Source organism: Lutra lutra, chromosome 2, assembly GCF_902655055.1.
Source record: "Lutra lutra chromosome 2, mLutLut1.2, whole genome shotgun sequence".
In the NCBI taxonomy this organism is placed as follows: domain Eukaryota; kingdom Metazoa; phylum Chordata; class Mammalia; order Carnivora; family Mustelidae; genus Lutra; species Lutra lutra.
Genome location: NC_062279.1, coordinates 146,902,907 through 146,919,299, shown reverse-complemented (window position 1 = coordinate 146,919,299; position 16,393 = coordinate 146,902,907). Strand labels below are relative to the sequence as shown.

The 16,393-nt window shown below is 57.0% G+C and overlaps 1 protein-coding gene across 1 annotated transcript in view; it reads left to right on the top strand.

Moving 5' to 3' along the window:
- Positions 1-4,110: 4,110 nt before the first annotated feature.
- The window catches only part of NSG1 (neuronal vesicle trafficking associated 1), a 30,318-nt gene continuing 18,035 nt past the window's right edge, over positions 4,111-16,393 (top strand). Inside the window, exons 1-3 of the mRNA XM_047718865.1 lie at positions 4,111-4,317; positions 4,647-4,801; positions 8,329-8,445. Of these exons, the coding sequence (XP_047574821.1) occupies positions 4,673-4,801; positions 8,329-8,445 (246 nt within the window). The 5' untranslated portion in view covers positions 4,111-4,317; positions 4,647-4,672. The remainder of the gene's footprint in view (positions 4,318-4,646; positions 4,802-8,328; positions 8,446-16,393) is intronic.

Sequence of the window (16,393 nt, the reverse complement as noted above, 5' to 3'; positions counted from 1 at the left end):
TTATTACACACTCGAGCTTGGCTTTACAAACCTGACATTTAAATGTCTGAATCTACTGTGAATGTGAAATGAAGGGATGCCAGTTTCGCGTTCGTTTCCAGGTCCTTGCTATAGGCTGGGCTCTGCTCTAGTCTCAGGGGATGTAAAAATGAAAGATTAAGTTGTTCCACCAGGATTTGCTCACGATTCAGGAAAAGGTATAAATACAGGAACCCAGCAGGAGAGAAGCACAGAGAAGGGCCAGGTGAGGCTCAAAGAGGAGGTGACATTTGGTCTAGGCTCTGAAGGATGAGGAGGAGAATGTGAAATGCAGAGGGGATGAGGAACATGTTCCCTGCCAGGGAGACAGCATTGGCCCAGGCCTGGAGGCAGGTGCTTGGGGAACGGGGAGGTGGGTGTGGCTGGAGTGTAGGGTTCAAGGAGAGACAGGGAAGACTGCCCAGGTGGGCCGACTCTTGTCGTCCGCAGAAAGATCCAGAAGCCCCGCTTCTCTCCCTAGTCCATGTCAGTGTACTGACCCACTCAGAATTAAGGATGGGGCAGAGAGACTTGAAACCATCAGAAAGGAGGATGTGTACCAAATAGACAAGTCCAGAGAAAGTAATTAGATAGGTCTTAAACTTCTTACCCCCACACAAAGGTACTAGACATGTTAACTACCCTTATTGTCGAAATAACTTCACAGTCTATACGTACATAGAATCACCAGGTTGTACACCATAATAGACACACTTTTATATCAGTAAAGCTGGGGAAAATTTTTAAAAAGAAAGGGTCTTGGCACTGAAAGAGAAAGTAGATTCGTAGTTGCAGGGTCTGGGGGACAGGGAGAATGGGAGTGGCTTATAACAGGGACAGGTTTCTTTTTGGGGTGATACAAATGTTCTGGAATTAATGGTGATGGTTGCACAACCGTGTGAGTATACTAAAAACCTCAACGATGTGTACACTTTAAAATGGTGAAATTTGTGGCACGTGGATTATTTTTCAATTAAAAAAAAACAAGACTTGGGAGTGAAACTTATCTGCCCCATCCTTAATCGATATGGTCGGGCCTTGGACCTTCCCCCCTCCTCCCTGCAGCCACGGCCCTGGGTGGCCCTAGCCTGTGCCAGGGGCCAGGCTGCTAGCAGGGAAGCTGCGGGGCAGCCTCACCCCTGCCTGGCCTCCACTCTGCCACCCCCTCCGTGGCCTGGGACCAGGCATTTCCTTCTCTGAGCTGCGGAGAGGCTCACCAGGATGCTAGGGGAGAGCCTTCTCAGTCCCTCCGAGCTCGAATCCTGTGCCCACAATGAGCGCCTGGCACCTCATCCTGGCTCCATGTAAGTCCCCTGGGAATCGAGATCAAGGGGAACTGAGCAGCGAGTAGTGCTCAAAGTCGAGGCTGCAGCCAAAGTAGGTGCTGTTGTTTAAAATCATGCAGTAGCTCGTTTGATTCTTCCAGCACCACGGTGATGGAGGTATTATGACGATCTCCATTTTATGGATGGGGAAACTGAGGCCCAGAGAAGTCAAGCAACTTGTCAGAAGTCATACAGCACGGAAGTGGGAGCAGCAGGACTGGAAATCAGGCTATCACACTGTCCCCCACCCTCCACCCCACTGCCATGCAGTCTGGACTTGAGCCTCTGGGCAAGGGCGTCATGGAGAGGCTTGAACTTGGAAGTGGCACCGAGTGGCAGCTGACTGCCCTGCGAACGGGAGCCTGGCCGGGATGGGGGTTGCGGTCATTGTCCAAGAGGCGGTGGGTGTGTGTCACAGAGTCGTTTAGAAAAACTAAATACATGACAAAAATCCTGCAAGGAGGTCTCCAGTGAGACTGTGTATATGCTATAAAACACCCAAAATCGGTCCCAGAAGCACTGTGGTGGCTCAGCTGGCCCCACTTCTGTGACCCCCGCCTCTCCAGGAAGACCTCTTGCCCAGACCCTGTCCCCCCAGGGCCACCTGGGGCTCCTGAGCCCCTTGAACTGTGGTCCCCCCCGCAGGCTCAGTACCCGGGTAAATCCAGGGTTGGCCCCCCAAGACATCCGTGCACAACCCCCAGGACCTGTGAACGTATCTCACAGGTCATGCAATGATGGCTAATCCTGGGTCATGGAGTGGGCCCCAAATCCAGCGAGCAGCGTTCTTGTGGGAGACACCCAGGGAAGAGGAGACAGTGTGACTGATCCCTGGGGGCAGGGAGACCGTCCGGGCCACAAGCCCAGGGACTCCCGGGGCCTCGGAGGCTGGAGAAGGCAGAACCATTGTCCCTTGCAGCCTCCGTAGGGAGTGTGGCCCTGCTGACACCTGAGTTTCGGACCTCTGGCCTCGGGACCTGAGAGACTATACATTTTATGCCTCCAGTTTGCGGTGGTTTGCCGTGGCGGCCAGGAAACTAAGTGCCTTGCACATCCCTTTCCTTCCTGCGTTCCCTCTGCCCTTCCTGGGGCTGTCCCACTTTGTCTACAGCCTCCCAGTAGTGACTGTGACCCTCTGGTGGGTCCCCTGTCCACCTAGGCACTCACCCCCAAGCTTTTGCTGGCTGGGCTGTAGGCCTGTGCACTGAGTCCTTCTCTGCATCCTTTCCCCGGCCAGATGCCACTTGGACACCACACAAACTGAGACTGCAAAGTCCCCGTGAAAACCCAGGACAGCACGAAAAAGCAAGACTGTCCCCTGCTGTCTCTGTCAAACCATGGGTCCTTTGTGTCCCTGTCCTCCTTCGTTCACAGAGCCTTTGAGAGCAGGAGGGGGTACACATGGGGTTCAGGGAAGCCCACTCTGCAGCTCCCTGAGATTCTAGCCACTGTGTGTGTGTGTGTGTGTGTGTGTGTGGCCTGTGTTGGGGTCAGTAAAATGCCAACACCTGAGATGGGGACAAAGCCACTTCCTCCCGGAAGCACACAGGGTTTCACTTCACAGGTATCACTGGGTTGGTGCTGTGGTTTAAAGGCCTCTGCCGGAAAGATGCTAGCAGCCGCGCCCAAGGCCTGTGGTGGGAGCCAGCACCTGGGACACCTGCTGTCCCCAGGCTGGCCAAGGGTAGTGTCTGCCAAGATCCTGGGTCCCACCAGGCTGCCCCGCAGTCAAAGGCCCACTTATACCCTGTTGGGGAGCTGGGGCAAGTGGAGGAATCCAGGGACCTCATGTGTCAAAGGGGTGGGGCCCTCCTGGGGATTTGGAATTGGGGCCCCCAGGGCCAGGTTCCTAGACTGGGCTGCAGGCTCAGGGCACATGCAGGCAGTGGCTGCTCCCGCCATCTCCGGGTACTCCCTGCGGTTCTAGGGAAGGGGAGGCAGGTTCGGGTGATGGTTCTCAGTTGGCTGATGGAAAAGACACGGCCTCAGCCTTCAGTCGTGCAACTGATGTATGGAATGGAAGGAAGACTTCGGGAACCCCTAGTCTGTGTTTCCAGCAGGGCCCGAAAGAGACAGGTGCCTGCAAGGTACCGATTCCCCTGCAGCGGCCTGCCTCCAGCTTCTGGTCTCGCCCGCACGCCACGCGCGGTTTCTCGTCTGGGGAGTCCTGCAGCCAGGGTCGGCTCCAGGTCCGCAAGATGACGCCCTAATCTGGGCAGCTGCGACAGCGGCTGGAAGTCCCCGCCCTTCATTCCGCGCCCCCCTCCTCTGCGACCGGGATGCTCTTAGGCTGTGGCTGCAGCGAGGGGACCCCCTTCCTCTTCCTCTAACCAACAGACCAGAGAAACCTTTCCCTCTCCCTCCAACGCGGCGCAGCGCGCCAAGCGCTCTCTTTGCCCTGAATACCCAACCCTCGGGCAGCCCCGCGGAGTCCTCTCAGCCGGGCGCCGTCCCCCGCTCAGGAGAGCTCTCCCCCTCCTGCCGAAGCATCCGCGCCTCCTTCCCGCGGGGACACCCTCCGTCCTGTTTCCGGGGCCCCCTTCCCAGCCCAGCTGCGCGCCACAGGCCGGCTCCCGTGCCCCCCACTCTGGCGCATCGCTCCATCCCTCCGCTCTCCCCCTTCTCGCCGCGCCCCGACCCGCCCCCCGCAGCCGCCCCGAGCCTCGGGTCCCGGCGCGCCCCTCGCAGTCGGGGCGGGCTCGGGTCCCCGGGGAGGGCTTCTTTGTGCTGCCCCGCGCGCTGCGTCAGGGCGGAGTTGCCGCTGCCGCCACACGCGCGCACTCACCCGCTCACGGGCGGCCCCGGGGGCGGCGGGAAGGGAGGCGGCGAGCGGGAGGAGGGAGCGGCCGCGAGCCCAATCGCTCGGCTCCCCCGCCCGGCCCCGCGCGGCGCCGCCTCCGCCATTGCTGCGCGCGGGAGCGGCCGACGCGGAGGCTCGCTGCGCGCTTGGAGCCAGACCTGCGAGCCGGCGTGGGTGAGTGCGGCCCGCGGGCCCGAGCCTTCCGCCCCAGGGCGGGGTCCGTGGGCCCGAGCCTTCCCTCCGAGGCGGGGTTCGCGGGCCGCCGGGCACCCAGTGGGTGGGTGGAGAACCGGGGTGCTCCGCGCGGGTCCCCGGCGCCGGGACGGGGTGCGCCCCTGAGCCGGGCACTTGGGTCCCGCGTGGGAGAGGGCCTGGGACCCCCTCCTTCCCCTCCTACCCCAGTCCCGAGCCCGAGACAGCTGCGTCCTCCCGACCCCTCCTCCCCGGAGGCCAAGGGGGAGCCGGCGAGCTCGCGGTGACTCCCGCCCGGCCCTCCCTCGCAGGCGGCAGCCTCGGGTCTCTCGGAACGATGGTGAAGTTGGGGAACAATTTCGCGGAGAAGGGCACCAAGCAGCCGCTGCTGGAGGATGGCTTCGACACCATCCCCCTGATGACGCCCCTCGATGTCAATCAGCTGCAGTTTCCGCCCCCGGACAAGGTGAGAGCCCCCTGGCACCCCCGCGCTGCCGGGTGCGCACCCCAAGCCTCGGGCGGCGGCCGCAACAAAAGAGACGCGCGGCGTGCGCGGGAGATGGGAAGTGGGGGCGAGCTCGGGCGGCGGGAGGAAGCCCCCCGGGAGGACCGCGTGCCCGCGCGGGATTCTGGATCCGGGGACAGCTCCGTTCCGACAAGGGAGCGCAATTGGGGGAAGGTCCCTTCTGGATTTTCGTAGCAGTCTTGTCCGAGAGGGGCCCCCGGTACCAACGCGGCGGCCCCGGCCCTGCTTCTCCCCGCCCATGCCCCCCCCCCCCCCGACAAGGTAGCAGGGGACTGTGGGTCTGGGGTGAGCCTTGGGGCGCGGCTGCCCCATGCGCCTGCCCAGGTGGGGCGGTTTCTGTCGGATTCGCCCCTCGGATTCGCCCCGTGGCGGTGAGGAGGCTCCTCTCCTTGGCCAGGTGGACCCTCATTGAGCGGCTAGGTTCCCGTCCTCACCCTCTCCGCCTGCCCCTCCCAGGCCGGCTGTAGATGCTGCAGGGCGTCTGTTCTTCCCGGGAGCTTCCTTCTCTTTGTTCCTTTTGTGAAATCTTCTAGTAAGTGCTCTGCTGGCCGGGTGTTAGCCTAACTGGGGACAGCCCTTCATCATTGTTTCCCCAAAGTGGGCTTTCCTTTTCTGAATTTAGAGCCCCTTCTTTTCCTGAGTACAGTATCCAATCAAGTAGTTTCTGTACGTGAAGGATAATTTTTTCAGGAGTTAACGTTTTAAAAGGTAAATGGCAATGATTGAAAGTCTCGACAATTGTATTCCAAAACTCAAACCTAGAATAATAAACACAGCATCCGTTCTGACCACCTTGCTGCCGCTTAAAAACCACCCAGCCGCGAGCGAGTTCATTCTGTTTCCCGAAGTGCGTTTCCATTTATTGTCTCACCAGGACGTTCTGAGTCAGGTCTTTGTCCTTTATTCCGGCTGGCTGGTGATTGCTGACCACCGGATGGGGATGGGGGGATATCTTGGCGGCAGCAGAGGGTCCTTCCCTTCTGGAAGATTCCTTTATTCCCAGGTGCACCGTTTGACTTACTCAGCTGTCTAGAGTGGCTTCCATCCCCCCAACTCTATTGTTTGTGTATTGGGTGGGGGGGGGGGGTGGAGAAGGAAAGGCGGCTGATGGCAGGTGTTTCGGTTCAGGAAGAGGATCCGCAGGGCACACCTGTGCACCTAGGCCACGTGGGGCCAATTTGGGGGTACTGATGGTCTAGAGGAGGCTTGAGGGGAGGGGTGGGGCAGGGCTGCCAGCGGCGCATCCCCCTTCCCTGACTTGCTGGGCTAGCTCAGCTGCCCCCGCCCCCAACCTTTCCCTCCCTCCTCAGCCCCAGAGTGGTAGTGGCCTGTGCCAGGAATTCTGTGTCCCGAGGCAGCACCTCTGTCAGGTGACTCCCTCCACTCAGCCTGAGTCTCCTCTTTTGCTCTCAGTCTGTTCCATTCCAGAATTGTCTGGCACACAGTTGTCTTCTACCAGGGGGGGGTGGATTTCAGGCAGGTATGAAATCCTGGCCAACCAATTGGGCCATTTTGAAGTAGCCTAGGTAGGTCTGAAAGGTAGTGAGTCTCCCATCCCTGGGAGTGTTCAAACAGACGGAGGGAATTGGCGGGAGTGTTCAATCAGAGGGAGGGAACCCCCTCTGGGATATCCAGGAACCAGTGGTTGGGCTAGAAGATTTCTGAGGTCACAGATGAGGAGACTGAGTCTCAGAGAGTTCAAGGGGATGGGCCCAAGGTCACACGGTGGAAGGCCACGATCCCCTCCCTCTGTACAGAAGCTTCTGGCAGGGCCCCACACTCCATCCTGCTTGGGATGTGACTTCTCACGCAAGACCTCGCTTAACACGCACAACAGTGCCGTGCTGCTCACAGGCAGGGTTCAGAGGAGGTGATGTCTCCTGTCCCAGGTGCTGTGGCTGGTGGGGTCAGGTAACACAGCCAGGGTTGTGAGTGGAACCTGTCCTGAGAGCGAGCACCGAGTGCCAAGGGTCGCCGGTGACAGTGGAGCCGGCAGCAAGGCATGGGCTGGTCTCGCCTGACATTTGTTGAGTAACTTTACTGTCATTGCCCCCATTTTACACATGTGGAGATAGAGGGTCTAGCTCGAGGTCACTGAGCATGTTAGCGGCAAAGGCAGCTGAATCCGGGCTGTGCTGAGGGTTGTGTGGACGGCCCCCTCCTCACTGCAGTGGGCTGAGATAGGTCTTGGTCCCATTTCACAGGCCAGGACACTGAGGTTCGGAGAGGCCAGGCAGGTGCTGAAGGTCACATAGCGAGTCAGGGACACTTGGGATTTGAGGACAGTAGGGGAATGCACAAATGCTCCCTCCAGAGCTGGTGGGCACCCGCACTGTCACAGTCGGTGTGCCCGCCCTCTCGGCATCCAGAGAGCTTCGTGCATGGAAGGGACTGAGGAGGGAAGGCAAGAGTTGATGACAGGTCTTGTGGCCCTTGGATCAGTTTTCGGTGGCAGCTGGCTTGGGTCACTCTCTCTCCCAGTTCCTTCTCCCGGCTGGATCCAGGGTCATAGCTGAGTCCTAGAGCCCCTCCGGCAGCCCCCATGGCTCGCTCTCTTGATTCTCCCCTGGCTCTTCCCTGGGGCCTATGGTTGCAGAGAGCCAGTTTCCAACCCCGCTGTCTTGGGGTGGCGGGGAGCATGGGTGGCTGGGCCTCTGCAGTCCTGCTGCCGCTTCTTGGCTCCTGGATTTGAGGTGGAGGAGTGGGGACTAGAGCAGTGGAAACCCTGAGGCCTCCCTGGCCTGTGGGGACAGAGCAGGAAACCGTCCGACAGGCGAGTGGAGGAAGGGGCTGGAGCCTCTGGGGGGGAGGATGGAGGGCGGGTGGGGGCTCGTGGGAAGCTGCTGGGGGAGCAGGGAAGGGTGTGTATGGGGCAGAGTGGGGCAGGTGCGTGGGAGGAGAAACCTCTTCACTTCAAAGTAGAGAGCAGGGGGAAGAAGAGCAGGGAGATCCTCCAGGGGCCATTGCAGGGGCAGAGGAGGGAGTGGGTGGTGGGGTGGGGGCTGAGAGATGAAGGCCAGCTCCTGCTCCTTCCCAATCTCATTGCCTCTTCCATCCCTTTACCCACGGTGGCATAGAAAGACCCATGGAAGCCGAGGGCACCCCCTGGACCACCGGGGCTTCTGTGGCACCCTGGGTGGTGGAAGGAGCATGGTAGCAGGAGTTAGCCCTGCCCCCTCTTAGCTGGGGCACCTCTGGCCGAGGAGCTTAACTTCTCCAGCTGGGAGTGACCGTCTTTCCCTCCTGGGGCTGCTCTCGGGATTACTCATGGGCCATTTCTCCGAAAGTCCTGGCCCTGAGATTTCCGGCCAATGACGGCTGTTCTCCTTTTCTGTGAAATACTTGTCAGTGAAATGCTGACTGGGCCCCCAGGGTGCCCATGCCCATCCTCGCCGGACAGGTATGTCCACGGGCTTTGGGCCACACCGCTGACCACTGACGCTGTGCTTCTCTGCTTCCTGGACAAGGTGGTTGTGAAAACGAAGACCGAGTACGAGCCTGACCGCAAGAAAGGCAAAGCACGTCCTCCCAAGATAGCGGAGTTCACCGTCAGCATCACTGAGGGGGTCACCGAGAGGTTCAAGGTGAGTGGCCCTGGTGGGGGGTGGAGGGTAAACTGGCCCCTGGAGTGATAGGACCGGATGCCATTTATCTGGCCAATCCCAGCTGTGCAGAACCCACTCTGTGGTTTTCCAGATCTTCTTCTTTCTTTCCTTCGTCTTCCAGAATGACCACATACAAGTTCATAGGAGTGTTTTTTGGTTTGAAGATTTTTTTAATTTATTGTTTTTAAAAATTCTGGCATGATTAATTTACAGTGTTATGTGAGTTTTGGGTGCTCAGTGTAGTGATTTGAGTCTGTCTGTGACACAGTGCTCGGCAGGGTAAGTGTTTTCTTCATCCCCTTCACCGACTTCACCCCTGCCCTGGCCTCCCTCCCCTCTGCAGCTGCCAGTTTGTTCTCTAGGGTTAAGAGTCTCATTTTGTGGGGGTTTTTGTTTGTTTGTTTGTTTTAAAGATTTCATTTATTTATTTGACAGAGAGAGAGAGAGAGTCAGAGCAGGAGCACAAGCAGGGGGAGAAGCAGGCTCCCCGCTGAGCAGGGAGCCCAGTGTGGGGCTCAATCCCAGGACCCTGGGATCACGACCTGAGCCGAAGGTAGACGCTTAACGACTGAGCCCCCCAGGCAGCCCTTGCTTAGTTTTAATAACAGGGAAAACCCACCCCTAAACTTTCTTTTAGACAACGGCTAACAGACATGTGAAAAATCACTTACCAAACTTTAAGATCCTTACCTCACAGTTGCAGGAAGGACGCAGGCTCAAACAAAGGTAAGGCAGCCTCTTTATTACCTGTAAGACCAGCTTCTGGGCCCCTTCCTCATGCTTCTGAGCTCAGGGAGCCTCCCCAGAGGTCAGGAGTGCCCGGAGGACCCATCCTACAGATGGGGAGGTTGAGGTGCGGAGCAGTCATGGCTGTCACAGTGGGCGGAGGCCTCGTTCTGGACAGTTGTCTGGGGAGGAAGAGCTGCTGGAAGGGGCAGGGTTTTAGCCAGGCTAGGGGGTGGAGCCTCCCCCAACATCTGGGTGCCTCTGAAGGTGGAGACAGCTGCAGTGGAGGAGAAAGTTTGGATTCGGATCTTCTGAAAGCTTGTTCTTTGAGGACACACGAGAGACTGTAAAATGGTGGCCCTCACCCAGTTTCAGAGGGGTGATTTGAGAGACACCAGTGGTCACCCCGACTTTGCAGAGTGGCCGTGGCCGCCTCTCCTGTGGCTCTGTGTGGCTGTGTGAGCAGATCGCTGATGTCTGGGAGCACAGACACCTGGGCCCCCACCCTGCAGTTCCCAAGGCACCTCTGCATACAGTGTCCTGTCCCATGTCCCAGAAACTCCATGGATTGGTTCCTAGCTGCACATGAAGCTCGCAGAGCTGAGGTGGCTTCATGGGCCGGGGAGGCATGCCAGGATGGGGTGTGACTTTGAATCCCTCCTTCGCATCACTCCCGCTGGCCACACAGGCTGGAAAAACACTGTGCCAGGCCTGCCTGGCTAGCGGACCCCCCTGAGTCCCAGAGTTTTCTGTCTGCGGGGTGTTTCCCCGGGTGATCTAGCTGTCCCGAGAGGTGGGTGTGGCTGGTAGACCCCACTTTGCAGTGACAGTGTTGAGGTGCAAAAGCCCCATGTCTGGGGCTCTTGCCGGTGGTGTAAGGACGGTGTAGGAGCTGAGATGCTCTTCGGGGGGCTCCTGGCTATGCAGTCTGCGTGTACCATTAAGTTCTTCACCAGGACCAGATTGGGTTGACCCAAGATTGACATCTGTCTTTCGCGCTGGTCAGCCAGCTCCGCTCAGACGGCCTGCATAGCCCATGCCCTGGGGATCGCCTCCTGGCAGAGGCAGAAGTGACCTCAATTTCAAGGTCATCCTACCCATCATTCTGATGGTGGAGGCCATCTGGATATCTGAGTGGGTCTGGGTTTCTCATGTCTGATGTGACCTTTGTTCCTCTCAGCCCTGGCATTTTAGGTACCCGCCCAGAGTGGGATGCTGTCCTTTGTCTTTTGGGGTCCGTTGTGTGCCAGGCTCTGTTCCCCCAGCTCCCGTGTCCTTTGTTTGTGTTTCTCCCGCATGCTCACCTGGTCCAGGTCCCCGGGGCCCCTGTGGAAGGCATGGGTGACGCATACGGGCCCCTGGGGCTCTTGCCAGCATCAGTGGTTACCTGGCTCCGGGTGCCCAGAAGCTGAGGGCTCAGAGGATCCGAGCCTGTCCCTGTGGACAGGGCTGCGGTGGCAGAACCCTGCCTCATCTCTGCCCGCATCTCCTGGGGGACATCTAAGAAGGTGATGTATACAGTAAGTGATTGGTAGAGCACTGCATCGCAGTGAGCACAGTCCCCAGTCTTACACGTTAAACTGTCTGGGCACGTTCATGTGCCTAGCGCCCATGGCCTCCATTGGGTTCACAGCCACACTGAAGGGCACAGTGCAGAGGCCTTCGAGTCCCAGGTGGTCACGGGAGGCTGGGAGACTTCTGACTGGTCTGTGCCTCCAAGGCCAGTACCTTTCCTCCCCCCACTCCTGCCATACACACCTCCGCACAGGCCCACCTTCCAGCTCCTTCGAGTGCCAGCTCAGCCACCAGCTCCACCATGAAACCTCTGGGGACTGACCTTACCCTCCTGAGGCCTGCGCTGTCCTTTGTTAGGAGCAGTAACAGGATGAAAACAGGGAGTGCTCCCATGAGTCACACCCTGGGACAAGCTCGTGAGACTTCTCAGCTCACTTAATCCTCATAAAAACCTTGTGAAATGTGCCCCGTCATCTCACAGTGGAGGGGAAACTGAGGCAGAGAGCTTGGCCCCCCGGCAGCCTGTACTTGGCTGTGACCCCCCCCGAGGTGATGCGGCTTCCCCTGGGGAGCTCCCCGCTCCAGGCAGCCCATGGTGCTGCTTTTTCTCTTGTTTTATAAAGATTTTATTTATTTATTTTAGAGAGAGGAAAGCCAGCACAGGGGGTGGGGTGGAGAGAGAGAATTCCAAGCAGATTCTGTGCTAAGCGTGGAGCCCACTGACCCGGGAGCTCCATCTCACGTCTCTGAGATCATGACCTGAGCCAAATTCAAGAGTCACCCGCTCAACTGACTGAGCTCTTCAGGCGCCCCTGGACTATTGCACGTCTGAGAATCCTTTGCCCCTTTGTTGATTTGAACCCCTCCTGGTGACCTCTGCCCTGGGGCTTCCATCTGTCCCCTGAGCCACACAGAACACAAATCCCCCTCCTTCCTGGCAGCCGCGGGCTGTGGGGCAGGCCATGTACTTGAGTTCTTCAGTACTTTTCCTCTGGTCTCTTCCGTCATGTCACGGGGTCCAGGCTCCCCCAGTGAGGGGTCCAGGCTTCTCTTCAGGTGTGACCGGGCATCCTGGTGAGGTCCAGTGGGGCAGCCCCTCTGCCAGCCTGGATAAGAGCCCGTCCTCTCTGGGGGCACGCCCTGGCACAGGATAGCCTGACAGGTCACTGGGTGGCTAGTGATGGCACTGGCCTGGAGTGCACGGGGACTTGGGGAGATTTCCAGGGTCTGCCTGTGGGACCCTCGCTTGTGGAAGAAAGCAGCGCTCTAGGGATCCCTCTCTCTAGGCCGTGTGTGGATGTAAGCCCTTTCCAGGTGTTAAGTCATCAGTCCCCACCCGGTCGGGCAAATGACCCCCAAGGTCAGTCAGTGGCAGAGCGTGACCTGAACCGGGTGGCCTGGCTCACTTGGCTGGGAGCCCAGGGGACTGACTCGCACAGCTGAATGCCCTGTGTTCCATGGGCACATCAGGCTTCAGTTCCAACACCCTTCTGAGCAGGGAAGGATGTGTACCTGGTCCCCCACGCATCTGCCATGAGGTCTGTGCGGAGACGCAGCCCGCAGGGCACTTGCTCTGAGTGTGGTCGGGGACTGCTCGCACTGGAATCGCCTGGAGGTTGATTTTTAACAGAGGACCCAGGACCCTGGGAATGCGCACTGTAATGAGCTCTGCAGGTGACACATTGAATCTGTGGGGGGCAGGCTCAGGAGGGCTGACACCTTTGGGAAATGCCAAGGGTGTTCGTTCACCCTTCTGGAGTGTTCTCCCAGCCTTTTTTTGCCCAGTTATGTGTTTGGCATCTTTGAGGAGAGCACACAATAGGGCATGCTTCTCCTGTGAGGGGGCAGCTGGGGGAGGGTTGGGGAGTGGGCGGGGAAAGGGGGCGCAGGAGATGAACCTGCTACAGGAGGCAGGGAGGAGGACCTGCCTCCCAACCCCCACCCCTGGCGGTGCCAGGGGCTCTCTCACGGCTGTGGTCTGGACAGAAGGTCTTCCTCATCCTGCCAGGGACCTGGGCAGCTTCTGTGTGGCACCTGCCCAGTCATTCCTTGGTCCTTTTCATTTCCATGTGTGAACAGCAAGGATGTGATTGTGTCTTTTGGCTGTTGAAGCAACAAGTACATAACGTGTCCTCCTTTGTCTCTAATTTGTACACTTCAGGAGGAGGGAGCTGGCTGCTTTACGCCTCCTCTTTATATACCTTTGGGTGGCATCCTTGAGTGGAGATGTCTTTTTCGACGTTACTTTATGCTTAGCACTCTGGGATGAAGCTCTTGGCTCTGGGGTTGCTAGGCTGGTTGCTAGGTAACTGCTGGGAGTGGGGAGGGTTCTGTGAGACTCCACCACACTGGGATCGCTGGATGACTCACCCGGGGGCAGCGGCCAGAAGCCCAGGCTTCTGAAGAGGGTAGTGTCAATGAGGAAAAGTGCTCGTTTAATTAATTGAAGGTGTATTTATGCTGAGAATAAACACAGGCTGAGATGTAGCTCAAATTAAATAAACCTAAACATTCTTCTGGGGACATGTTCCTGCTGTCCCCTCCCCCTCGGCAGAGCAGAGGGTGTGGCTGGGGTGCTGCTGAGCCCGCTTTCCCAGCACAGAGGCTGGAGGGGCCATCATTAGGCCCATTAAAGGAAGGTTCCATCAGGTTCTGCTTTGTGGCTGCCTTGGCGGAGAGCTGTCGCAGAGTCTGAAACCCACATGCCTTCTCACCTGGCGCCACAGTGCGCTCAGGACTCGGGAGGGTCTGGGGCCGGCCTTGCATGGCCTTGAACGTGAGCGCCTTTTGTGGTACACACGGAGCTGGGAGGATAGACCGAGTTTGTCTGAAAAGCTCCCCACTCCCCTTGTTGGCTGGTGGTGCTGCAGCGGGGGTGTCCCTTTGCATCCTGTCACAAACGATTCCGTGGGCGGTTTGTATCTTTTTCTCACATCCTTAATGACCTTGAGCTTCCTGCGTGCCCGTCTGTTTTCCACACTCTCCAGTAATCCCCCGGCATGTTTCAAGATGCACTTGTTAAATATTTATGAACGGCAACACCGTTTCCTTGGCACTCAGCAGCGGGGGAGGTCTTCGTGCAGTGACACTGGGGACTCTAGAATGGCCTACCAATACCCCGTAGCCGTCCTCTGTCACAGAGCCCACGGTTTTCTGGCCCAGCTCTAGAGTGGGGGCCTCGTCCAGAATCCAATAATAAGTGGTTTGAATCATCCTGGAGAGGGGGTGTCTGTGTGTTCACTTTTTTTGTGGGTTACCTAAAATATTTAGTGTTGCACATGCTTGAAGATGTCAGGATTCATCCTGTTTCTCCAAGTGTTTTTTTTATTTTTATTTTTTAACTGCATTACTCAGCAGAAAACACATTTCCTTTCCCCTCCTTCCTGGGGGAGGGCAGTGGAGGAATAATCTAGCCGCCATCGACCTGGTGCCCGCGGAGGCTCTGAGTGGCATGAGTGTCATTCCTTTTCATGTTAGTAACACTCTTGAAGGTTGATCTTGCTGGCCTGACTTTGTAGGTGGGGAACTAAGGTTAGCGAGGTTAAGGAGACGACTCCAGGTCAGCCAGCTAACCAGGGGCGGACATAGGGTTCAGACCCACACCCACCTGACACCCTGAAGCCCACCGAGCTCTGTCTTCCACACCAGCCACTGCACGAGCGCCATGGAATGGCTGTTCCCTGCTTCAGATGTCCTGCCAGGCAGTGTAACCCCTTCCTCCCCCGCCCCCAGCAGGAGGAGAAGCCCCAGGCCAGGAAGAGCAGATGGCCACAAGCAGACCCAAATACAGCTCGAGCCCCCTGTCTGTAAAGCGGGGGAGCTGTCAGTTCCCCAGCAGCACGGTGAAAACTGGTGTGTGGACCAGGGACTCGTAAGTCGAGTGGCTCTATGAGTCAGGCTCGGACTGGGACACTCCGGAGAAGCACAGTGGACACTGCATTTGGGATGTGGGGGCAGGCACCACCGGCCAAGACTGTCCTAATAAGCATCCAGGAGATAGGGTTCCCCTTATAAACTCCGTATATAGTTCACCCCGAGGCCCCTAGCCTATTTGCGTTCCTTTCCTGGCTGTTCTTTCCAGAAAACATCCCTTTGCCTCTGGGGCAGGACTGCTGGGGCTGGGACTCCTCGTCTTGCCAGGACCCCCACCCCCAGGCCTGTGTCTCCCATGCCTCCCCTGCCTCGTCTCTCTCCCCCCTCACCCATTATTCCTTAGTGTGATAAAATAGATGTGACATATGGAGCCCCCATTTTTAAGTGTTCATCTCAGTGACATTTAGAACCTTTGTGGTGTCGTCCAACCCTCACCAGTGTCTAGTTCCAGAACATTTCAGCACCCCAAGAGGAGACCTGTTACCCATCAGCAGGCACCCCGTTTCCTCCTCCTGTCAACCCTAGGCGACCACAGACCTACGTTCTGTCTCTGGATGTCCCTGTTCCAGACATTTCGCATCAGTAGAGTCATATAGTACGTGTCCTTTGTGACTGCTGCTTTCACATTGCTTGTTCCTCTTTCTGGCCAAGTCACATGCAGCTGTATGTCTAGACCATCTTTGTTTGTCCCTTCATCCAGCGATGGACACTTGGGCTGTTTCTACCTCTTGACTAGTGACTAGAGTAGACTAGACTACCTCTAGCGTTCGCTGCGGCAAACACTCATGTACAACTTTTTGTTCAAAAAGTCCTTGTTCCGTCCTTCTGGGTATGTACCCAGGAGTTTGTGGGGTAATTTTATGTCTTACCTACTGAGTAGCTGCCCCATTCCCAGCCCACCAGTAATGTCCAAGGCTCCCAGCATCTGCACACCCAGCCAACACTTATCATTCTCGGTCTAATTGTAGCCAGCCGGGTGGGTGCGAAGTGGTATCCCACTGTGGTTTGGATTTGCCCCTCCCTAACGGCTAGTGACAGGGAGCATCGGTCCCTGTGCCCCGACGGTCATTTGTATATCTTTGGAGAGACGTCTATTCCGGGCCTTCCGCATTTTTAATTGGGTGGTTTTTGTGGTGTTCAGTGGTATTCTGGATACCATGTTCTTGTCAGGCATATCGTTTGCAGATATCTGCTACCGTTCTGTGGATGCCTTTTCAGTGTTCTCCTCCTGTTCTTTGCACACAATTTTTAGATTTGGAAGTATGATTTATTTTCTCTTCCCTTGCTTGTGTGTTTGGTGTCAGATCTAAGATACCACTGCCAAGTCTAAGGTCATGAAGATTTGCCTCTTCATTTTGTCCTAAGAGTTTTATGGCTTTAGCTTTTATATTTAGGTCTTTATTCCATTTTGAGTTAATTTTTTAAAAAAATTATTTATTTATTTGACAGATCACAAGTAGGCAGAGAGACAGGCAGAGAGAGGGGGAAGCAGGCTCCCCACTGAGCAGAGAGCCTGATGCGGGGCTTGATCCCAAGAACCTGAGATCATGACCTGACCCAAAGGCAGAGAGAGGCTTAACCAACTGAGCCACCCAGGTGCCCTTGAGTTAATTTTCGTATATGGTGTGAGGTAAGGGTCAAACTTCTGGTGTAGATGGCCGGTTGTCCCAACACCATCTGCTGAGAGACTTCTTGCCCCACTGAATGGTCTTAGCATCTAGATTAAGAAAACCAGCTGATCACAGACATCGGGTTTTATTTCTGGACTCTGTTCTCTTCCATTTACATGGTGATTCTTATGCGAGTAGCACAC